The sequence below is a fragment of the Microtus oregoni genome, unplaced genomic scaffold (genome assembly GCF_018167655.1).
Source record: "Microtus oregoni isolate MIOR12 unplaced genomic scaffold, Mior012 000005F_ref0000423, whole genome shotgun sequence".
Lineage (NCBI taxonomy): Eukaryota > Metazoa > Chordata > Mammalia > Rodentia > Cricetidae > Microtus > Microtus oregoni.
In genome coordinates this window covers 56,244,870-56,270,919 of record NW_024543064.1, presented here as the reverse complement: position 1 = coordinate 56,270,919, position 26,050 = coordinate 56,244,870, and the positions used below count along the sequence as shown (strand labels likewise).

Sequence of the window (26,050 nt, the reverse complement as noted above, 5' to 3'; positions counted from 1 at the left end):
GAATATACAGGCACTTCACAAATAAGTAACTTTACTTTATAAACTAATCATTTTTCTTCTATTCATGAGTTAAAGTCTGATGCTTTCTTTCATCTAGAGAAAGAACAAATGTACTGGTTTAAACTGTGTGTTTTACACAATATTCAGATCTTATCAATACAAACGGCTCCCTAAAAACAAGTCAGGAGAGGGTACTGTGAGTGACAGTCAACAAGCACTGAGCGCCTGAACAGTCCACAGATGGGTTCTCATGGACAATGGAGGTTACTGGTCAGAGACACTACCTTGAATATGATTTTGTATACTGCCCTTAGAATATATTGAGAGCCTCTCTCTGTCTGAGCTGTAGAGAAGTGACACTTTTTCCCTACCCTCCCTAAGATAAGACATTAACATCTGGGAACAGTCACACTTTATCTACTATGTCAATACAAGGGGCAATACAGGCAAGGTTTAGCCCACAGTGGCTATCTCCATGCTGCTAACAGGTCCATCACTTGTTACTAGCAAGGGGCGACATAAGCACATTTCCCCAGGAGGCACAAACAAATCTAGAAAAAGTGATTAATCATACTGAAGGTTAAGCATTATCAGTGCTGCTCAAAATAAAGAGATACCAGTCTCAGGACTTTCTGATTCTAAGATGCTCTTTCTGAAGGTGAAGACTGAACCATAAGCTACAAATGCTCACTGCTTAACCAACATATTCAAGAAGACACAGATAATTTGCTCTGGGAAAAAGAATTAAGCACAAAGCAGAAGCTATTAGACAAACGGGACTGTGTATCCAAAGCATCAACTGTGCAGAGAACCTACAAGCTTGCAGGGTGGAGGCACACGCCTTTAACCCCAAGATCTGAGAGGCAGAGGCAGGCAGATCTTTGGGTTGGAGGCCAGCCTGCTCTACAAAGTTAGTGTCAAAACAGCCAAAAAAATTCTTTCTCCAAACAAGCAAAAAGAAAAAGAAAACACAGACGCTCACTGAAAGGCAGATTGCTGAATCTCACCAGAGGACACTAAACGAAACATCTCTAGTTCTGGAATGTGTGTATCTAAGTCATTCCTCACATGACTTCCATGCAACAGTAACATGAGATTCTCATGGGACCTGGGGGGCCTGCACTCACTGAAGAGTAAATATATATCACTTGACACACCAGTTACTACACGAAGCTCTAGTAGGCTGATACTATTAGAAAACCTTGGGAGAACTCCTAAGTAAGCCATCTTCAAGCACTTCAGTCACTGTTTCAATATCTAAAAAACCACGCATTTACCAATGTCATACTGATATGGTGAGTAGCTTAAAAAACAGAACATAAATTGAAATTCAAGAAACATCAACTATACATATAAACACCTGGATACAAAAGAGATGTTTTCCTCTAAAGAAAAGCAAGGTCTAATAGCACATGTTTTGGTGGCTTTCTTCAACATTACAATCTTGGCTAAGCTGCATGAGCACCATGGTCTCCACACTTTTGGGAGATGGAGAGTAGTATGTGAGTCTGAACTACAACTGGATCATGCTGATCCCAAAACTTCGATGGTTACTTAAGGGTAAAAAGCATGGAGTTCAAACAGAGGAGAATCCAACATGAATTAGAACAACCCAACAAGGCAGCAACTAAAGGCAGGGTTTTAGAGGAGCTCTGAGAAGTGAGAATTGGTAAAAACCAGCCTGAGAGCCACCGTCAGAATGGACTGAAGCAGGGAAGAGAGAATGATGAAGAGCATTCCAGGGAATGGGAAGACTTAAGAGTAGCTTCCAGATCGCACAGAAAATAGTGAGCACATGAAAAAACACACTCGAGAGTTCATGTTAAGAATGCAAAACCTATCTAATTGAAAAAAAGAAAAAATAGAAATACGAATCTAGGCAAAAATTGTGCAATCTACTTCTGGAAAATGGTCTGCTTTGCCTCTTGGAGAAATCTGGGCCAAATTGAGGATACCAGCTGTTATCTGATATTTTTGCAAGAACCAAATGGGGGCAGGGGAAGAAGTAGCCTACTGCCTGCCCATCATCCCTCCCGAACTTCAGAAAGTTACAAGTAGCAGATGTCACAGTATAAAAGCCACAAGTATTACTGTCCTCTCTTGTACACTCAGTCCAAGCAGTTGAGCCCTGAGGAGAGAAGGCAGGACCACGGGCAGTTGAGCCCTGAGGAGAGAAGGCAGGACCATGGGCAGTAGAGAAGCTACTGTCATCAATGGTTTCTGGTAAAGACTGAGTCCATTTGTCTTATGGTGACCTGCTTTCTCTGCATTTCTACTTTTTTCTGGATCTTAGAGCATGCAGAATGTATAGCAAAAGAAGTGACTCACTGAGAATGAAATAAGGGTGATTATTTCTGGAATGAGGGAAATGGTCATTTGCTGAGATGAGCCATCCCAATCATGTTTCATTTTCTTTTTAACAACAACTTGGCTCTCAGCACTAAGAGCAATTGATTTCCAGGATTGCTGGTCGTTTAAGCTAAGGAAGAGGAAGCCTACAAAAATCCATAGGACACAGAACACATAAAACAGCCTGGAGATAGCCAGATAGTGGGCGGGCACCATTGCTAAGGGCATTGCATTATCACTTAGAAGACTGAGCATTTGACACAAAGAAAGATTAAGCAGGCAAGTGTGAAGAGAGTTAGGGGGGAAGAAAGCAATTCAGGTTTTTTTAAAAAAAAATGATCAAAACCAAATTTTTATCATCTTAAATTTCTCTAAGATTTTTCTTAGAATTTTAGCAACATAATGATCGGTTCCTTTAGTCATTACAGGGTGTACTTTCTCCCATTTTCTTTATTAGAAACACCCAGCATTCTTGGACATCTTACATCAAGTATATTTGGAGACCATCATACAGTTTCATTTAGATGGAAAGTGCTGACAGGAATTTTTTTCCTATTGGCCAATAAATATAAAGAATGAGGTGTCAAAACGACCCAGGGCTAACAAATCACCTTAGCTGACAATCCTAAGAGAAGTCACTTTAAGCACCAAGATGACACTGCGTTTCAAGATACCTCAAAAGAAAGGGGGGAAAAAAGAGTAAAACTCTTCTAGACAAGTCTTTAAACAAGATGGATGGTACAGTCAGCCTCAAGCAACCTCTCCTCACCTCTTAGGCTCCAGTTTGGGCTGACTTCTTATATCACAGCAGAAAATGGGTTCCAACTTGAGCCAATTGATAGATTGTCTGGAACACTATTTTAAAATATATTTGCGAGTCACCCCTGGCTTCATCGAGAAAGTGTATCAAGATTGATATGAGAGGTTCACACTGAGCAAGAGGGAATACACTGATGATCCGAGAGCCAATAATCTGCTGGAGGCAACCCCACTGCCACTCTATTTGCTAAAGAAAAAAAAAATCTATGCGGGAAACTGGATCAACTTCTTACCTGGATAATTCAGGTAAGGATTTCAAACTGTAAAGCTGCAGAAAAGTATCCATAAAATAGCACTGTCCCTCTTCAAAGGCAAGATGGCCTGTGTGCCACGGGAGCTGCTTTAGGGCCTGTCTTCTCAGAAATCCGCTAGGACGAGTCAAGCAAAAGCACCTAGATCTAGCTTGCTTAACCACTGATAGTTTTACATTCTAAACTAGAAAAAATAACACACTATTATCCACAAAGGTCGCAGGAAATTATAGTTTCGGTGTTCATTAAAAAAAAAAAGTATTAGATCAAACTACAACCACAGTCACATTCTTGTGTCAGGAGCAGAGTTGAGAGACCTGGGTGAGTCTTACTGGCTTGCAAAACCTCATGCATTTACTGGCTTACAAAACAAGTCCAACAGCTACTGTCTAGACAATTTCAAGAATCCCTTGAGCAATAGGACAAGAATTCTCTCTATGAGAAGTACTTAATGTAGGGGGCTTCATGCAGTATTTATCCAAGAGCACTGCTTCTGTCTGGTGATATGTGTCTACATAGAATATTTACAATCATAGTTGCTGCCTTTGTGCAATAACCCCCCCCCCCAAAATATGCTGTGTCTCCCCGAGAAATGTTTGTGGAACCCAAATGTAAAAAGACCCCTTTAAAAAAAAAAGAAGACCTTTTTTTACAATTAGATTTAAGCAAAATGCAAACATACTTTTATTGTTTTGGTCTGAAGTCTCAATCCATTCAGAGTGTTGATAGCTTTCTCTGCATCCTTGGGGTCAATGTAGTTCACAAAGCCGTAACCCAAGCTCTGCCCTAAGGAGAGGAAAGGGGAAAGACATGTTAGTTCAGCCTACTGGCAGGAGCAGACTGGTTTGGGCACAGGTTCCTGCATTCACATCCAAATACATTCTCAATAGTATCTTTGCAAACTTCCACATCAGTTAGAACTGAGAAAGGGGTGCTGCTTAAAAACTGCACAGGCCCAGAGTCTCCCATCGCACACCACATGCCTGATTCAGGGTGTGACAGCAGTCCCCCAAAACTGGGTGCACCTCTCTGCTGAGCTCCAGAAGGAACAGACAAAACCATGAGCTTCACTGTCAAAGATGGCAATAGCAATGAAGAAGCCATCGGTGTGTGTGAACTGCGCTGACACATTTACAGTAGTACTGTGCAGCTACAGTTTACACACACAGTGGAGTAGTGAAGGTGGTGTGTACATGCGGAAATGAGCCACAGAATGGGATTCTGGTAAGTAAAGGGCTGCACACACAACGGTGCTCCCGGGAGAGTCTAATAAAACTAAAACATTCCTGTCATATAGTGACATCATTACTACAGTGACCTCACAGCACAATTCACAGTCATGTGTTTATGACAATGCTGATGGAATCAAATGTAACTGACTGGTCATATGAAGATGCAGCACAGAGTTTGTACAGTGATTACTTGATAATGGCTATTACTGATTTATGTATTTCCTATTACACATTTAACAATAAGCACTTAAAAAGCATGCTATACAATGCCATATTTTTATATACAGCCCCTCAAATACATCATTTGATTATATCAATATTTACATTAGATAACTGACATGTCTCATCTCAGCTTGTATAAGAGTACCACCAGCAATGTTCACGGACAACAAAATGGACAAACAGCACATCTCAGAATGAGCTGCCGTTAAACAATGTATGACCACACTTATTTGAGAAGGGTATTTCTTCAAATAAGCGCAACAAAATTTCTATAGGTATTGCCCTAATCTAAAAAGGATTATAGGAAAACAAAGGGATTTACACAGAGAACAGTATACATATGACAAGAAAAGACCTGAGGAAATAACAAAGCCCAGAAAGGGTTTCACAAGAATAACTTCCAAACATTGTGGTGTGCCCATCAGCCGGCCTCTCAGCTCTCATTCAGTGGTGCCCTGTTAGGAACCAGGCAGGCACCATGCAGGGGGAAGCAGAACACAGCCCTGTGTCAGGTGGCTCCGTTTGAGAAGAGAGAAGTGACACCAATGAAAAGTGTTCAGACGATGACACTGCCTGGAAAGCACAAATGCTTGACTAAGACCCTGGCTGTTTAGCAGCTTCCTATTTGTTCTTGATGGGCCCCCCAATTGCTACATGTTGGTATTAAAGACAGCCCCTCTGGTCACTCTAATGTGTGACTTCTTTTTTAATGACCAGGTAAACACAGTAGGCCAAACATAACCTAGTAAGTATGAGAACTTGTGATTTATTATACTTTGGAGACCATGAACAGAATTTGGGAAAATGGGAGCTAACATAGTCTCCCTCACCAAGAAGTGTTTTTTCCTGTATGCAAAAACAACAAACAGAGAGGTGGGTTTGGGGTATAAGGCAGTAGTGGAGAGCTTGCCTAAGATGCGCAAGGCCCTGGGTTAGAAGATCGGCATCTAGAAAACAAAGAATTAAAAGAGAGAGCCAAGAATGGAGTAGGCTCTTTTGTTTCCTCAGCCTCTATTGTTTTTTTTTTTAAATACATGCACCAGACACGCATGTTCATACTCTGATGCAGTCAAAACACTCACACACATAAAATAAACCTTCAGAAAAAGGTCATAAGTCAAACCACTATAATTTCAAGCTTTCGGCTTTTTCCCAAATTGAGAAGCCTTTCTCACATGTCTACTGCGTATGTGTGAAGAGCCCTCTTAGGAGAAGTGCTGTGACTCTCCTGTCACTGAGCAGAATTCAAGTTGGCAGAATACAAAAAAAAAAAAATCTGCACAAGAGAACAGCTTATGACGGAAAGAATATGAGGTTTGAAGATGGGCATGTGAGATCCAGTCTCCTCTCTGCCATCTATCAACGTGTGACTTTCAAGATGTTACTCAACCTTCAGAGTCACTGCGCCCTACCTTGAAAAGAAAGATAATCCCTACACACTAGAATGTTAAAACAACGACAAGGACAATACTCAGTGTGGATGAAAGTGAACATCCCCGTCAGAAGATAACAGAAGAGGAAAGAGCACACATACTATACACTAATGACGTTAAGCATATTCATTTAGGGTTCTATCAGGAAGGTATTAAATAGAGTGGAAAAGAAAAGGCTGATCATCATCATACTGCGTAGCTTTGCTATGACAAAATTAAGCAGTAACTGTCATCAAAAAGAAGGTAGCTCTTTTTTCTACAGGCAGTTTTTCCACCAGCAGTTTCTAATCGCCTGTTTCAAACCCAGCTGCATGGTAGAATCTCTCAGAGATCTTGGGAAGCATGAATCCCACACTCCAAAATCCTAACTTATTAGTTTGTTTTGAAGCACAGATTTCAACTTTCCCAAAGTTTGGTGATTTAGAGTACAGCCAGGCTGAGAAACATGCTTTTGGCTTTTTTTTTTAATTTATTTTTGTGTATGAACAACTTAGAGAACTGAGTCAGTCTCTTCCTCCCATCCTAAGTGTGCTCCAGGGACTGAACTCAGGCCAGTGATTCGGCAGCAAGCTCCTTTACTTGCTGAGTTGAGTCATCCTACTGACCAAAGAAAACAAGATTAAAGGTGAGTCTTGAGGTATACAGAACATCTGGGAAGCTACGAGGAGGCCTGAGTATATGAAATGTCCCCACAGGAAAGACACCATTTTATAGATGTAGTTAGAGATTTGTGATGGTCTTTTATGCTGTCACATTGCCTATTATTTCAAGAAGCAGTTCACTGCCTCCTAAGTTGGGTCTTGGGCAGCCATGCTTCTATGCTCAACGCTGTGCATGGAGAAGACTGGTCCACTTGTTCAGGCTAACCTGTTCCCAGGCTGCCTGCAGATTGGTCCACTTGTTCGGGCTAACCTGTTCTCAGGCTGCCTGCAGTCCTCACTCCTAGCATGCTGTTTGCAAAATAAAACCAGAAGAACTTTAAATGGTGCTATTTATTTTACCAAAGATATAAAGGTCACCATTAGAAAGTACATTCTTTGAATCTGACCTGACACCCAATGCAATCTGGCCAGCTACAATGATGAATAAAATTCTCACTACTATTGACTATATTGAAACGCACATTTATCTCCAAATAACCTCTTCCCCTTGTAAAGAAGTTTCTGATCTGGCATTATTGAGAGGAGTGCCATCTGCCAAGTAAAATGTGTCCAAGGTAAGTGGATTTTCCTATTAGAACTAAAACATGTAAGGTTTATCTGCTACTAAAAGGTACATTCTTAAGTCCACTGTTTAGTGCAGCAAACTAAAATATTGGGGTGCTAATACAGGAGACAGTTCTTATCTGAGAAGCTTCTATTTTCAGCAGACAGTGATTAACACAGAAACCCACGATTGGTAAAGGTGCAGAGAAAAGAGACTGCCGAAATCTCTGCTCTAAAAGGGACATCTATCATACTCCTTCCCCTCTTCCAAGGTTCAGGGGTTATTATGGAAGAGAGGGAACAAACAATGCAAGAGCCAGCGATGGTGGATAGTTACAAGGAAACTGTTTTCCAAACACAGCAGGGCAGCTGCACATACGTAATCAGTATTTTTAAAGGGTGCACAAGAGCTGTGCAAGCTGAGGTCAGACAGCATTCCAGCACAGAGAGGTGTGGCGGGCATGAGGTCCTCCCCCAGGGGAAGAGTCACTGACAAATGATAGCTGCTAGAAGATGGGGAGTTGATTTTCTTCAAGAGTGTTGTCTTCGTAGGTCTCCCAAGCTCCAGGAGAAAGCCACACATTCAAGAACAGGTGGGCAGCACAAACTGAACTTGAGCTCTTTTAAAAAATGACACAAAGTTGGGTGGGTAGAGAAGTGAGTGGTCACTTAGGGATCAAAACATATTGCATGAAATTAGAGTGCTAGGCACCTTACAGATTTCCAATATGGAGTGCATTAATTTATCCAGGTCAGCAAATACTTACTGAGCCTAAGGTAAACAAAGGCATCACAGACATGGAAAGTGACTTCCCATTGTTCCCGGGCAGTTATGTGGTAATTTACTGCTCAGTTAAAAACTCACAATTTTCACACAAAGGCAAGAATAGAATCCAAAGCTTGGCAATCAGCTTCTACAACATAAGAAGCAAGGGATAAAGCAAAGAGGCTAGGCACTGCATGTGGGACAAAGAGGCTTTGGCCTTTCAGCTACATGGGCTGTCTTCAGCACTAGATATTTTCTGATAGGCTTCATATATATATATGCACATTATTAATAATTTATTGGTTGCCTACTGTCTCCTTTCTGTCGGTTCTGGCAAATAACAGTTTATTCTTTATGTCTATACTGCTTTTTTAAAAACTATTTATTTTCTAGCCGGGCGGTGGTGGCGCACGCCTTTAATCCCAGCACTCGGGAGGCAGAAGCAGGCGGATCTCTGTGAGTTCGAGACCAGCCTGGTCTACAAGAGCTAGTTCTAGGGCAGGCTCCAAAACCAGAGAAACCCTGTCTCGAAAAACCAAAAAAAAAAAAAAAAGAAAAAAGAAAGAAAAAAAAACTATTTTGTATTTCTGGTTACAGGTTCCTATTTAAAAAAAAAAAAAATAGCAAACCGAACGCCAAGGAAAGAAAACCGAAAACCCACTGAGCCAAACCCCCTGAGCCAAGACTTCCTAGAAGCCAAGCACCTTTCCTTGTATCATCCAAATGTCCCAAGTGACTCTGAACTTAGAATGTGTGCACTGTTTATCCCCAAGCCAAAAATCAGTCTTTGAAAAACTCTTACAAAGCTGCACATTTAAATTTAAAGTGTGATAAATTATGGAAGCCAACACAATTAAGAAAGAAGTTTTTAAAAAACAAACAGAACTAGCATCACTTGTCCCCAGCTATCATCCCACGTTACCTGTGTCCATATTCTCTCAAGGGTTTAGGAACTACTAATCCAAGTCTTGGACCTAAGAGCGTGGCAAGGAATCTAGAGCTATCCTATGGGAACGGCTTGGATGGACAGTTATGCAGCCATTCAGAGGAGTACTAAACTCTCTGGACAAATACCACACCCCAGCAAATTGTGGGTGTCTTTTTAATTGCATTTTATTTAAGTTGGGCATACACATCATAGAAAAGGATCCCTTCCTTCACAAGATAAGGGGGAAAATGTGTCTAAAATTCAACTGGTACAAGAGCAAGCTACTAGAAACATGGTTAATGACCTGAAGCATGGAGTTGAAACACTCCAGCAGGCCCTGGCAGGGACAGAGGCCCACACCATCAGGGTGGGGGTGGGAGTGTCACAGAAAGAAGAGCTAAACATGAAGAGAATCTGTTTAGTGTTAAACTGGTATTGAGGGAAACACAGCAAATGCCAACTTCTTCCAAACTGTGTATAATTCAAAGCAGCAGCCACTCCCTAGTCACCGACATTGCTTTTAACAGCATACTCTAATTAAAAACTTAATTGCATATTTTAATTAAAAATACACAATCTTCTGGACCCGTTTCATTCAAAGGTCACTTTATTTACTTTTTTATTCTATTTCAAATTACTACCAGTGTTCAAAATATCAAATTACCCCCTTAGGTCTAAAACTAAAGGCAATAGACTACCATAATTCTTGATTAAAAACCTGGTACATTAGTTTTATCCAACCAATATTAAAGGAGACCATTCTCAACAAGAATTTGTGGAGAAGAGTTACGTGTAAGTATTTCTCACCTATCAAAACTGCCATTTTGCTAGGCCCTGGAGTAGGCCAAGGTGAGGCAGGGTTCCTCCTCTCTTGCCTCCACTCTGAGAGGAGACAATGAGTACGAGTCAAATAAGAATAAGGAGACACACCACATGGGGTGAGAGTGGGTTGGCACTGCTGTTTAAACACAGCAGAGAGGGCCTGGTCCTGATGGCAGTGTGTGAAACAAGACCACTAGGAGGTGGGTCCTGGACCAGGGGCCAAGATCTGAGAGCTGCCGGCCATCAACATGCTGCCCACTTGTTCAAGCTAAATAGTTTACTGCCTCTTTACTCAGGTGGACATCCTTTGTTATTAATTTTCTGACTTAGTTTACTGCTTCTCCACTCTTCCTGATTAATCACCCTCTCCCTGGGCTCTGGAATCTAAGATAGCAGCCATCCTCCGCTACAGTTATATAGATGGTCTTTCTAAAAATCAATCTGACCATGCCCTGTTTTCCAAGGGTGTCGCTGGCTTCCTGCTGACTTCCACCAGGGCTTTGCTTCTTCTGGTGCTACAGATAGGCCCTACTGTGCACTCAGGTGTCAGTGCTGGAGCACACTTACAGAACTGGATTACTCACGCAGACCTGATACTATCTGTAACAACATTTCCTGCTACCATGTGCCTGGATCCTAATATGTGGTATCCATCATTCCCCTCCCTAGTAGTTCTCCATCAGTCCCCACACTATGGCCTGATTTTACTGTATGTGCATGTGTGCATGCACGTGTGTGCGTGCACGTGTGTGTGTGCGTGTTAGTGCGTGTGCACGTGTGTGCGTGTGTTAGTGCGTGTGTGCGCACATGTGCGCGTGCGTGTGTTAGTGCGTGTGTGTGCACATGTGCGCACACATACATCAGCCAATTTGAATGGGCACTGGGATAATTTGAATAAAAGCAGATTGTTCCATCTTGGGACTGAGCAAGGCAGGGCAAGTTGACCACAGTTCTTGACAAAGCCCCACCACATACTATTTAGTAAATAAATGTTCAGTGACCAGAGGAGTGAGGGAACCACAGACGGATGAAGTAACCAAGAGCAGTATCTGCATTCCGGGATCATGTGGGTTAGGATGGAGCTGTCCTGACGAGCACGTTCCCCTGCCCCTGTCGGGTACCAGATGGATCCCAGAACATGGAGATGAGATGCTCAAATGCTACAGTGTTCTGTCTTCATGAGGGAATCATATGAGCTATTTTTTAAAATAGTTCATGTAAAATTTCTCATATGAAAATTTTCTATAAATACCATTAAAATGAAATCTCAATTTAAAAAATAATGTTATATAGAGTAATTTGATAGATTTACATAAATCTGTTTCACAAATCTGTAAGTATGAATTATGGGATGTCAGCATATAATTTTGTTGAAAGTGCTTTTTCACTAATATAATTAAGTCTGCCGAGACTATTCATGAACGAGTCAAATAAAATGCAGAGTGAATTCTGTAAAAACCTGGTAGTTGAATCAACAATAAAAGGTGACTACACTGATTGATGTGTATCTATTATTTCATTTAGAGCAGCAGTAATGTTTTATGAAATAACAGAATAAAAGAGACATGGATCTTTTTTAAATCCCAGAGTTACCAGAAACAGGTTGCTGATGGTTCTCTATTAAGCTTACAACCCGAAGTCTAACAATGAAACATTTGGGGAGAAAAAAAGAAAAAGAAATATTTGTGATCTCTGAGCAGCGCCTATATAAAATTGAATATCTTAAAAAAAAAAGAGTAGGAGAACAAAAAATAAGATTTAAAATTTTTATTTGTAAGGAGGAAATTTTTCTTTTTAATAAAGACCAGTTATCTCATTGTGCCACCCTTCTCCCTTCCTCCTCCCAGTACACAATCGAGTTGCAAATATGTTGTCTTTCCTCAGATGGACTTTCTGTTCCTGGGCACCCATCATGTGTGTCTGTTCAGACAGGCTGTGCACTACAACTCTGGCACCATAGTGGTACAATCCAGACTTTATCGGCTTTCTTAATAGTTGACTGCATGGTGACACACAGAAGGGGAAAGGGGAGAGAGAACCTTGAGAGCAAAGGGATGCAAGCCTTTCTGGTCACATTTCTCTCCAAATGTCCAGTCCCTTCTTAGCTTGAATATTCTCCAGATGCAGTTAGTTATTCCATCTGAACAACTCACTAAGTTGGGTCAGCTCCTCCTTGCTGCCCTCTAATGAATCAGATCAAGTGGAGAGGAGACGCTGGCAGGATCCTGTTACTACAGTCCAAGCCAGCTATCAACGTGAGTATCAATTTGACCAACTTCCCAAAGGGCATTACCAGGATAGAAAATTCGACCTAGATGCTCACACAATGCAGAAAGCAGACGTGTTGCTCCAACACCCATATTCTCCCCAAATGCTAATTAATAAAACTGGCCTGGGACTCAAAGGACCTAATACTTTAAATGGTTTTGGAATTTCAGATATATGGAGATCATAAGGAAAGAGTTTAAACTGAAACTTTTCTGCTGAAATCAAAGTTGTAAGTAGTGATTATTTGGTAAATATTACCTAAACAGCCTAATTCTATGGGGAGCATCTAATGCCTTCTGCACCAAGGCATTTTCTCTGTGAGTTAATTTTAATAGTCATATCTGTCCTGATCATACAACTAGTAAAGCTGTTTCCTACAGTTCCAGTACCAGTAATTATGAATTTGCTGGCATTGCAGTGTGACCTTGCTTAAGTTGGCTAAAGTGTGGGTTCCTAATACATCATCTTTGCAGACAGCATTAAGGACTCCCACACAATTCAATCTTAGGTTATTGAGAACAGAGAGAGCATATTAAATCCTCTAAATTTTCAAGTGCTCCACCAGGTATGACGACTGTCTTGTATCCAATACAAGAAATATTGGGGCAATTCGGCTTAATCTAAAGAGAGAAAAAGCAGCTGAGGATAGGGAACCGGAAATGAGCCTAGCCTATAGCAATACTGACAAATATCTTGTATATCATCATAGAACCTTCGTCTGGTGATGGATGGAGATAGAGACAGAGACCCACACTGGAGCACTGGACTGAGCTCCCAAGGTCCCAATGAGGAGCAGAAGGAGGGAGAACATGAGCAAAGAAGTCGGGACCACGAGGGGTGCACCCACCCATTGAGACAGTGGAGCTGATCTACTGGGAGCTCACCAAGGCCAGCTGGACTGTGACTGAAAAAGCATGGGTTAAAACCGGACTCTCTGAACATGGCGAACAATGAGGGCTGATGAGAAGCCAAGGACAATGGCACGGGGTTTTGATCCTACGCAATGTGCTGGCTTTGTGGGAGCCTAGCCAGTTTGGATGTTCACCTTCCTAGATATGGACAGAGGGGGGAGGACCTAGGACTTACCACAGGGCAGGGAACCCTGACTGCTCTTTGGACTGGAGAGGGAGGGGGAGAGGAGTGGGAGGAGGGGGAGAAGGATGGGAGGGGGGGAGAAGGGTGGGAGGAGGGGGAGGGAAATGGGAGGCTGGGAGGAGGTGGAAACTTGTTTTTTTTTCTTCCTTTTCTCAATAATAAAAAAAATGGAAAAAAAATAAAGAGAGAAAAATAAGTGGATTCCTCCCACTCCATATCTTAAGAAGAAACTCGTGGAGTAGGTTCTCCAGTGTGGAAGAGAGTAAGACGGTGGAGCAGCTGGGCACTGAGGACCAAAGTCAGCACTCATCTCTTACTAGTTCAGGTAACTGCTCAGAAGGAGCAGCAGCAGCCCTCTCTTCAAATAGTGTGGCTGCTGTGATGTGAGCAAAAGCCAAACGCTGGCAGGGAGCCAAAAGCTCAGCCCCTATAGTTCAAAGTTAGGACCTTAACAACTCTGAACGGATGCCAGATCTACTCCTAGTTAAAGGCCTGGGTCTCCCGCAATAGTGTCTCCATTATAATCAACATATGTGGGCCTCCATTCACACACACACTGACGAGCTCTGCTTTAAAAAGCAGTGGGGTTGTTCAAGTAAATACCATTTGAGATGAGGGCAGAGGAGCTCTGTTCCTCCAAATAGTGTTGTGGTAAAGCAGGAAACCAGTTGACAACTGTGGTAGTAAAAAGGGCATCTGCTGCTGCCTGCACTGCCAGCTGGTACCAATCTTCACATGGGCACATGCACACACTCACACAAAGATACCCGTAAGCAGTCCGCCGAGAAGCAGAGCCGCTTCCTTAATAATGTGGCTTTTACTCGCTGCAAGACAGCATTTTCATTAGATATTGCATTTAAAAAACCAGAGCCCCTCAACACTATACCTAGTTGAGTGTGCAGCCTTTCAGACATTAGGTCAGTCTTGCAATCTATTAGGAAGCCTGTTTTGTCCAAAATTTCAAAGAGAAACATTTGATATACAAACTATGGCAGAAACAGTAGATGACGAAACCCTACCAGGTCTATATGATAAAAGCTTCTTGTGAAGATAAACTTTCTTCTTACACACATTCTTTTTAAGAATATCTTCTTCTTACTCAAAAGCTTCAACATCCTAAAATTTCCACTATGGAAAGGTCAGTAAGTTTGAAGGTCAAAGTCCCAATAGCCTATAAGGCATGTGTACCTACCTAGAAGCAAAGACTACTATATGGCCTAACAATACTCTGGACGAACTAACGGGCCTTACATTACATAAAGTCGTAATACTTAATTATACGGATACATATTTATAGACATTTTACAGACATAAGTATGGAGGTTTAGAGGTGGTAATTAACTTGTTCAGGGATAGATAGTAAATTAGTCTGATTTCAGAGCCAGGGCTGGTCTTCCCAAGCCCAGCTCCTCCAAGTTCACTGCCATCTGTGGAGTTTGGGATCGACTATGAAGAAGGGTCCTGTGCATCCAAACGTCACAACTTTCTAGCCAGAAAACTCATCTCCAAATACACCTGCATTTATTTCTTGTCCTTTGTTGTATATTCAGCTGACTGAAACTTCATTCTTTCTTGATCCATCCAAAAGATCACATATAAAAGGGAGATGGGGGGAAAAAAAACACCAACCTGAAAGGAACAGCATCTTGCAGGTGCAGAAACCACTTATGCCCTCAAAACAAATCCATCATTATAACGCAGATAGATCAGAGATATCTGCATTATCACAGGATTCATCTTAAATGAAGCTTCATTTACATACTCCTCTTCCAGAAGCTCAGAAAGCAATTCTTATAACTAAAGCCAAACATGCTTGTTACTGCCAAAACTGTCTCCCACACAAGATAGTTCTCTCCTCAGCAGATTGCTTGAAATGCTTTCATACCCAGAATGTGGTTTTCTAGCTATAGGAAAGAAAGTGGGATCAATACCGCATGGTCTCTAACCCCTAAAATGCTTAAAAATGTAAAGCCCCACCACAGGTGAAAGAGAAGCAAGTACCAGAAATGAACTGGGAATAGTATGATCAATCACTGGAGTTTTATGCTTAACCAATATTTAACGTGAAAAGCTGAAGTCTAGTGTTTCAAGACAGATGCAATTGGGGCTTTTCACGTCAAAATAAACAAACAAATAAATAGAGGGGTACAAAAGTACACCACAAACTAAGACTGCAAAGGCAAGAGAACTGCCTCTCCCTGAAAACAGGGCCTGACCTAGGAGAGGTTTAACTCCACAACGCAGGGCTAACCACTCACAGAGGCACGGTGAGGAAAGACACCTGAGAATAGCCTGCCTGTAGCAGTCACAGGAAAATGCCAACCTAAGATACAAAGTCCCTAAGAACCCACCCTTCTTCCAGTCTTTATGAGCTTCCCAGGCATGCATGAGAACCTCTCACTAATCTGGATGAATCACAGGTTCCAGAAGCCTCCTTTCGCCCAGTATTCAACTTCTGGACCTGGTGCCCTGCCCTGCAGCAACCCCTTCACAGCAAGGCCAGGATAGGAATCCCAGCCTTTCCAGGGGGTCTGCTGCTCCGCGCATGATAACACTGATGCATGGCGATTAACACCGCATCGACGCTGTGCAGCTATTCTCACGGCACAGCCAACAGAGATAGACGACCTCATCATCTCCAGAGTCAATGATGGCTGCCCTGGGCAGACTAACATCTCCTTCCTGTCGATGTGAAAGCACATGGATGTGAATGCTGAGATGCTATTCTGAGTGGGCAGAAAGTGGGAAGAAATTTACCACAGGACAATTGATTTTGATATTGCATATAGGAGTCATAAGATTATATTTAACCCGTGCCTGAGTTCATCACAGATAGCGAAGTTAACAAAAGTTAGAGAAGGAAAGAGGCAGAGTCACTGTGGAAGGAATAATCGGTAATATCATACAACTAAAAGGGGAAAATTCTATAAAGTGACCTCTACAAAGAGTCATGTACCTGGGGATAAGTGCCCACTTTAGTTCCTTTTATTTCAAAAGAGCAGAATTCAATTAGTGATATTTTTAGCAAAGACAGAGATTAAGTTTCCCAAGGACTGCCATTGTCCTCACTCAAAGATCTACGTAGGCATAAATAACAAGATTTTCCTTCTTGTATGGAACATTTTGCTTAGTTTATATTTGATCAACAAAGACAGTTAACATTTTCAAATGTATAAAAAACATTTCTTCCTCCCTTAAATTTAAAACAGTCACACAAAAGCACTGAACTTTATATCTAGGAGAAATCCCCCAACAGAACCATTGTGTTTTGTCAAGCCGGGGTATAAATACTGAGTACAAGGAAACCGATATAAATATTGCGGACATGGCCTTTAGGACCTCAAGAAAGCTGTTTCTGCAGCCGTAGAGGGGAACAACCCCAGTGGATCACAACTGACAGGGAACTGGCAGCACTCACAAATTGGAAAGCCTGTGGGTCAGACGGATTCACGGCCACAAGTTCAATCAACAAAGTATCCTGATGGAGATAAATAGGCATTCTGTTTTTGCTGAGGGGCAGCTTAAGCTATTGCGAACCACTCAGACCACATGGCGGTATGCCCATCAATTAACAGATGGCTTCTGAGGAGAAGCCCAAATGGTGCAGCTCCTACATCACCCATTGTGCATTTCCGCCAAATCACCGGCTTAAAAGTTGGGAAGAGGAGGTACTGTCAACCTCAAAGAAACCGAAAATTCACACAGATACTGTAATAAAGAAACAAATACTCAGAAAACCATGACTCATTAGGTCACAGAGGAGTGTGGCTCTGTCTGCAGCAGCATCAAAGTAAACCACCCTCACTGAACTGGAAAAGCAGAAGCTTGCTTGCCTTTTAGTCATATGGTGACAGTGAAATATTTAATCTCACGCCCAGAAATGTAGTGTACGCAACCACTGCTGGCAATTCCAGTCACATCTTCCCAGTGAAGCAGGAAAATTCTGAACACAAAAGTAATCTTTCCTACAGCCGTGTCATCATTTCACACACGGCCACGAATATACAAGAGGGTAGAAATTAAAAAGGCTTATTCATGATTACTTACATTTTAAGCCATCTTAGGTCATGAAATATAGTGCTTCTGTTCACCTGATACTAGAGAAGAAGTGGTTTATGTATTCTCTGTGTGATGTTTTGATGAAATCAGATGAAATGTTAAGGCCATTTGAAATAAGGCATGATTTCTGTGCCAGCTATTTGGACCACATCATATGCTTACTCTGAAAAAATATCCCAAGACTAGAACAAAGATGGGGGTTTTCTAGGGCTAGGAGCTTAAGGCTATCTGCTAAATAGCCTTATGAACTTGATACCTAGATTGCTTAGCACATCTCACCTATGACCAAAAGCCAAGCCAAGGGTGTCTCTAAAGCTAGTGCCCACAATGTCCCCACCTGCCTTATCCTCATCAAATTATCTTCCAAAAATATGTTTAGCCCTATGTGCTAGAGTAAAGCTTGTTAAAGAATTTTCTTACATGTAGAATCACACAGCACTAGTTGTTCAATTACTCAAGAAAACTCAAAGTAAATGTAAAGAAATTAGGTTTACTTTCCACTAAATGCCAACCTTTCAGCTCTTCCCTAACTCAACATAACCTTGGTGTCAAGAAACTTTCTGGTTTGTTGCTGACTAATTCTTGCTTGCTACCTATGAAGGAGCAGGGGAAAAAATTATAAAATGGTCTTTTTTATTTAGGGGGGACAGAATTATATTGTGATGCTACCAGATCACTTATTAATTCAGCCTATCCTCAAATACAATACAGACTGAAGTACTTATTCTAGGTTCCTTAGTTGACAACATTATTAAAGTATTTCATTTACCTTCCAGACTATTGAATCTTTCTCAAGCAAGATATTATCTAGCAAATAAAAAATATACATATACACTGACAATGATCTGAACACAAAAACCCACTTAAATCCTATTGGGGTTCTTTATCTACACCCACACCCAAATTACATCCAATATAAGCACAAGGATGGAGAACTGTATCATGCTTAAAAGTTGTCTGGCACATCTACAGATGTGACTTATTCGTGCATTCAAATTTTCAAATACTTCTCAAATTATTTGAGATGAAAATATTGTTGATAGCCACCAATGTTTTATCTATTTTTGATTTTGAAACAGTGTCTCACTATATAGTCAAGGCTGGCCTTGAATTCAAGATCATCTCTCCTCTGCTTCTTATGCGGAGGATCACGGGTGGGAGCTTCCATGGACAGCAGCAGCATTCTTTGTAAGGGAGATATTTTAACTCTACAGAACATGACAAATTAAATCTTTATTCAATTCAACTATGCCATAATACTTAACAATTTGAATGTAATTTCTTTCACTCATTACAACATGAATATTAACCCAGAATTTCTTCTTTCTTAGTCTTCAGAAGTTCAGCTAAACAGAGAAACAAAAGAACTAAAAGTAATCTCAGTCATCAAAATTTACCCAAAGGTTGTCCTAATTGACTGTAGAATCTTACCACCAGAATGCAATCACTTATAAGTACTGATTGTTACTCCCCAAACACTTGAGGTAAAGTATTAAAAAAAATCAAACAACTAAAAACTGTACTCATTAAGTAACTAGGAATTAAGACAGGTCCACCTTCTTCCCCCCCACCCCACCCCACCCCACCCCATCCCACCCCGCTCCAGAGACAGGGTCTCTCTATAACAGTCCTGGCTGTCCTGGAACTCACTCTGTAGACCAGACTGGCCTTAGACTCAACAGAGATACACCAGTCTCTGCCTCCTGAGTACCAGCATTAAAGGTATACAGTTTTATCTTTTAAGTGAAGAATTTATCACTTAATTAAGGCTTTCTGCAAGATTCTTTTCACTACCTCCCAAAATTTGGTGTCATCTTTGCCAGGCTTCCTATGCTCCAACCCTCACTGCATTTTCAGGTAAAGCCACCAGGACAGCTATCTAATTCCTTTAAGCTTCCAGAAACTGCAAGTTAGCATCATAACATTGACTGAATTTATTTTTAAACAATACACTTAGCATTCTGCAGCAGAGACTTAGGGAGAATAAACACACTGCAAATAAAGATAGAATAAGACAAATCTTTTGCAAGAGAACTCAAGCCTGACACAAGGAAGGGGACAACTGTGGTGAGCTGAGCTGAAGACGATTATATCACCTGCAGAGAGATGAAATTACACCAACATCAGAAGATGGGAACTTTAGGCTTCTCTTACTTGTAGGTTCTAGATTTCACATAGACACATAAAATCATGCATGTGTATATGCTATGAACACATATACTCATCTACTGGAATCAAGGAACTCAGGAGCAAAGGTAGTGAGGAAAAACAAGAGGTGAAATATGGGTGGAATATGCAGTTACATTATATAAATGTATGCAAATGTCCCTATGAAACCCAGTGCCATGTACAATGAACACATGCCAACTAAAACTTTTTAAGTAGATACCAATGACATGAACCACAAAACCCAAAAGGCATGGAATGCCTGACTGTACACATGGCCACAGAAAGACTTTTATTAAATGAGGAATAAATAGGCAAAAGGAATAAATGAAGGTAATTCACAAGTGAGTCTCTTTTACTACCAGTTAGGCACACAATTGCTATAAGCAACAGAAATTGTAAAACTTGACTGACTTCTGAGCTAAAAAAAAAAAAAAAACATACAGCCTAAGTGACCTGCAAGTCTGAGGGCACCGCTGCTGCTGGTCTTCTCTGTCATTCCTCCGGCTGTTTTGCTCATCTTCAAGGATGACAGGCATGATGAAGACACAGTCATGTGGGGATGAGGGCATTCCGTGAAGAGACCTGGAAGGCACTACTGCTGTACCTCTCTGCTCTGGCACCACTCTGTCAGAATCTGGTTTCTTACAACACTGGGAACATGAAGCCCGTACGAGGTGACTGAACACATCATAGTGGAGGAGTTCACCAGAGGTGAGCACACTGAGTTTAGGCACACAGTTACAAGAGTTACTCTCAAGACAAGGTGATGCAGTAAATAACCTTCCTTTAGGGTGAGTTCCAAAGTGAACTCAGAAAGAACTAAACATGTGCATTACACAAGCACGTTTCCTTACAGTGTAAATCAGGAGAACTACAAATCGCCTCGGGCTAATTAGCCAAAAGAATTTCCTGGAGTAGACACAGGAGTGTTTGGAAGGAAGAGGAGGCAGCTATAAATCAGCCTCCAGAGTTAATGAGAAGTAAAAACCATCATTTCAGACCAGACAGAGTGTCTCCATCACAATCTCCTCCTTCCACTGACTCTTCAAATGCCTACAACAGTTGGGCCTGGGTGCTCTTGCCTGCAATCTCAGCATTCACTAGAGCTGGAGAGGAGAAATGCTCAATATCGAGCCTCAGGCCTGCTAGACTGAGATAACGTCTTTAAAAACAAAGTAAGAAAAAGAAGCTGGGTTCTGGGGCAAACTGCTAAGTGATCTTAGTCCTTTACTGGCTTAGCTTTCTGTAGCAGACTCAGGGAGGAAATGCCCATTTTCTAGCCTCACACCCACTAAGCACAAAAGAGAATTTACATAAGAGTGGTCCTAATAAAAGAATGAGACAACTTTCCCTTGAGCACACAAGGGTCCTTAGAAATCTTTCCATTTAAACCAAAAAGAATACTCCTGTTGTTGTTGACATAAAGGACTGCAACAAAAACAACTACCAGGTGGTATAATCAGCAAGTCATTAGCAAACAAACCACATTAGACCGTTGCTACCATCCAGTTTGGAACAGTGCACAGAAGCCTAGAATATTCTGAACACTCATTATATGACCATTGTCTGCTCTCACCATACCCTAACCTTGACCTTCCTTCTCTCTTCAACACGTGGTCACATCATCCCGTGAAGGAGGAAGGAAACAGCACAGATGTACCCAACCACAGCCAAATTCTCCCACAGGCTAAACAACAGGTTCCTGGAGCCAGCAGCACCACTATCACCAGATGACTGTAAATGATAGTCTCAACCACGGGACATCTTCCTCCCAGCTCAAGGTTAACATCTATAAGACCCTGGTTTCAATCCCCAGCATGGGGGGAAAATTAACTTTAAAAAAAAAAAAAAGAGAGACTTTAACCATGAGAAGCATTACATTTTTATTATTTTAACTTCATACAATGGGGTGGGAGTGTTCTGTTAAGCCACAACACATGCAATTGCTTTCAACTGTCACTAGCCAGTTTCTGCATACAAGACCAGTCGGTCACTGGGAGTGGACTGATGTTCCGGCAGCAACAGGCATGCCGCTGGTGCCAAATGGGAAGGCGGGAGTCCAAGGTATAGACCCAAGATACAAAAGGAAGAGGTGCAAGTCAACACGACGCAAAACACAGAAAACAGCCAGTCGCCACTTTTTCCTAAGGTCACATATGTCAGCATCTCCCAAAGTGACTTCACGAGGACACTGATTTTTCCTAATGTCTGGGGGTAAGCGGAAATGGCTCCACTCGTGGTTGAGAGAGACTTCTTGAAAGGTGAATGGAAGGGTACTTGAAAAAGGGGGGTAGTAAATGGGAAGACCAAGTTACAGAAGGAAATTTTCACTCTTATTTGTCCCCTCCTATTTGGGAAAACAGAAAAGCGGACCCTCTGGAAGACGGCCGTCTGGCTCAAGGCCAGGGAAAGAACACGAGGAACCCCTCACTGGACGACCAGGTACAGATACACTGGTTTTCACACTCAGAGGACTAAAACTTCACCTGCATAAGGAAGCTAAGCTCAGATGACTCTGAATCTACTTTTTTGAAGATCTATTTATTTTTATTTTATGTGTATAGGTATTATGTCTGTGTATTACATGCTTGCCTTGGAGGCCAGAAGAGGGTGTGAGACCCTCTGGAGCTGGAGTAATTGGCAGTTGTGATGCCTCATGTAGGTTATCAGGAATCTGACCCAGGTCCTCTTGGAGAGCAGCAAGTACTCTTAATTGCTGAATCATCCTTCTAACCCCTTTGTAAGGACTTTTAACACCAGGTCTAGATTAGGATGTTCTAAAACCTGAAAGTGGGGTCATTACCTTGTCTTTCTGTCAAAGTTTTTGGCTTCTAGCACTTAAAAAGAAGAAACAAATATATATATATATATTGAAAACTTACAAATCGGTATTATCAATTATTTTCATCTTTTCTAACACTTATGGACATATCCCTCAAATAAGCTCTTATTATAGAAACAACAGCAATTTAAAAGTTTAAAACAAATCTGGCCTAAAACCTTGAGATATTAACACATTAAATTCCAATTCATACAACTGGAGAGATGGCTCAGCAGTTGGGAGCACTGACTGCTCTTCCAGAGGTCCAGAGTTCAATTCCCAGCAACCACATGGTGATGTACAACCATCTAAAATGAGATCTGATATCCTCTTCTGGAATAAAGGTGTACATAGAGATGGATCATTCATAATTAAAAAGTAAAAGAAATCTTAAAAAAAAGTTTAATTAAAAAAAAAAATCCCAATCCATCATGTTTGAAAAGGTGAGTGCTATATGACTCAACAGAGCAAAAGCATTCCACATTGTGTTTAAAGGAGGGCTGCCTCAGCCCTCGGATCACAATGGAAAAGTCAGAATTCCAAGGGATTAAACTATGATGTCATCAGGAATCTTTTGACACAACAAACAGCCTGTTTGGATACTGTTAAAGCAGACTAAGAGCAACTACCATTCTTACAGCTGTGTTAGGAAAATCTCTCAGACTGGTACCAAGGTCAGGAAGACTTCAGGACAGTAGCCTGCAAACCCCTGTGTTAAAAGTCCTCCCTAAGAGGGCTTTAAAATGTGTGTGGAAACAGACCTTCCAGTGACCTTGAAGACTAGCAGTAATTCTGGTTTACAGTTTACTTGCTTCTACACCTCCCTTAAACTTTCTCTTGAAAGGAAGATTTGACTTCTGAAGATAAGAGTCCAAGGTCAAACAGGCTAGGGGAGATTAAGGGCAAGAGCAAGGTAATAAGTCTCTCATCCTACACCAAGAAACATAAAATTTTAATTGAGCTGGAGAATGGTGTGAATACAAAATTGGTAAGTCATACACACGCTCCCTTTAAAATGAAAACACTATGTTGAATTCCAACAAAAAGTACAATGAGAAAAGGACTCATTAAGAACTAAAAATAAACTCTAATTCACAACATGCATAAGGAATGAACAGAAAAGGAAAACAAGATGTAAAACTGCATCTGCTAAGTTAACCATGTCCTCACAGAAACTGCACTCATCCTCACACAGACTGAAATCTGTAAAAATCTGAGTGAAGGAAGCAACACTTTAAATGTTTTCAATGATGTTTCAACAGAAAAGAAAACAGAGGCAGCATTTTTTTTTTTTTTTTTTTTTTTTTTTTTTTGCCTCCTTCAAGCCCTGTGATCTGCTAACACTGCAGAAATACTGGGCTTCTTTACATCGAAGCTAATGCTCTCTGTACTTCTCTATGAATGCCTTAGTTGACAAAATCAGAATTTTAGCAAGGGTATTGTGATTTACATTAAAGGGATAGTCTTCATAAGGAAGAGAGAATCCATAACAGTGCAAGGGGGCACTCTTGATAATTTTCAACTAATACCTTATGGCTAAATTTAACAACCTGCTCAGGTCCGTAATACCCTACTAAGGAGTCTAACCTTTATGTTGTAACCAGATGGAGTCACTCTAACGCACACACATGCAAACACACACATGCACACCTATACACCAGAGGTCTAGCTCACCAATGCTGACATATTAGCATCAATCAACTCCCTGGTCTCCTTTAACTTCCTATTCCTACTTTGTCCTACCTCCTAGTGATGATGATGATAACATATAGGCTAGAAAAGAAGCTTTGCATTCCTCCCAGATCACGGGATACTAAGAATTCTCAGATAATAGATCTGTTTGGAGATGTTTTCCCAAAACCAAATTGAAGTTCAGAGTTATACAATTCCAATAAGGCTACAAAAACAAGTCAAATGGTGAGAATGGACATCGACCTATGTGTAAAAAATATCGTGTGTGTGTGTGTGTGTGTGTGTGTGTGTGTGTGTGTGTGTGTGTGTTTGGTTGCCCAATGCATGCTTGGAAGCCAGGAGATGCCTGGTGTCCTCCTGTATCACTTTCTACCTAACTCGTTGGAGACAGAGTTGCTCAGTGAGCCTGGAGATTGCTGTTTTTAGCTAGACTGAGTGACCAGTGAACCCCTAGGATCCTGAGGTTTATGTTACAGCACTACACTGGGATTACAGGAGTCAACAGCCACACTCAGCTTTGTCACATATGTTTTGAGGATCCAGACTGAACTCACGTCCCCATGCTTGCTCAGTTTACCAATTAAACCATCTTCCCTAGCTCCTAAGAATGGACTTTAAATGCTAAAACCTTCAAAATTAGTGTTAATAAAACCACCTTCTCTATCAAGAAGAGACATTATTTAGTAGTAATCACAAGTTGAATCACCCTGGTGTATAGAAAGTTTTGGTAAATTTTCATCACACCTATTTAATATGAGAATAGAGAACAAATACACAGCTTAAATTAAATAACTCCATCTTGCAAAATCTTTTCTTCAAAGAGGTATAAAGTACAAAGTAGAAAAATTTATTGAAATTATAGTCACGGTTAAGTCTTCAAATAAAAACTGAAATGAAGGTGGTATACTGCCTAAGAGATCCCTATGCAGCTATGACCTCAATATATCCTTTTAGCTGAGAATCTCTTTCTTCACAATACTGGGAAGGGGTACCAGTGCTTAGGGCCCTCAAATAATATCTGATTACAAAGCTGGGTATGATAGTGCACATCTGTATCACCAGGACGCAGAAGCTGCCGGCAGGAGGACTAAGTGGTTGAGGCTGGCCTTGGCCACACAGTGTGTTCAAGACCAGTTATACAGTTAGACCTTGCCTCAAAGCTTAGTTAAAATGTGTGTGTGTGTGTGTGTGTGTTTCTGTGTGTGTGTGTGTCTGTGTGATAAAGAGGCCCCCTAATGATGTCAAATTTAACATCCTAAAACTTTTTTAAAAAAAGAAAAAAAGGCAAGAAGTAAAAAAAAATAGAAATTAAGTCATGGTATATAGAACTAACAAGTCAAATGACATTCACAAATAAAATGCCAGGAAATATTTGTCCAAGCTGACCTTTTCACAGAAGGGTTTCCACAACAGAATGCAACGGCCTGCAGCGTGCTCAGGCGAAAGTCAATTAGCTTTAAAGGAGCTCAGATGAAACTGACAAGCTCTGGAGCACAGCCCTGAGTTCAGTGATCGAGTCTCCCGTTCAGGAATATTCAAGGGAAATAGTCCAACAGTAATGACAAAAGGCCCAGCCAATTCAGAATTTTAACAAAGTTTAAGAAAATAAAGGCTTGTAGCATAAATAATAATAATAATAATAAATCCAGAGACAGAAACTGGGGTTCAACCTGAAGGTAAGAAAAGCAAAACAGCCAGACACTGGTTCTTAACCTCAGTCTGAAATGGTGATCCTGCCTGCAGGATTCTCTGAATGAGACTGTGTGTGAGAGCTATTTCTTCCTGTTTTATATTCCACTTGGATTAAAGGTGAGCACCACTACCACCATGTTTCTATGGCAAACTAGGGTGGCTACTGGGAATAAAGATGTGTGTCACAACTGCCTGGTCTGTAAGGCTGACCAGTGAGGCTGCTTTAT

General features: G+C 41.2%; 1 protein-coding gene across 13 annotated transcripts in view; it reads right to left on the bottom strand.

The window, feature by feature from the left end:
• Positions 1–26,050, bottom strand: part of Elavl2 (ELAV like RNA binding protein 2) — a 157,168-nt gene that overhangs the window by 33,709 nt on the left and 97,409 nt on the right. For all 13 annotated transcript variants that reach the window (XM_041652266.1, XM_041652256.1, XM_041652264.1 and 10 more), the window contains one exon: positions 4,102–4,205. In XM_041652266.1, the coding sequence (XP_041508200.1) occupies positions 4,102–4,205 (104 nt within the window). The remainder of the gene's footprint in view (positions 1–4,101; positions 4,206–26,050) is intronic.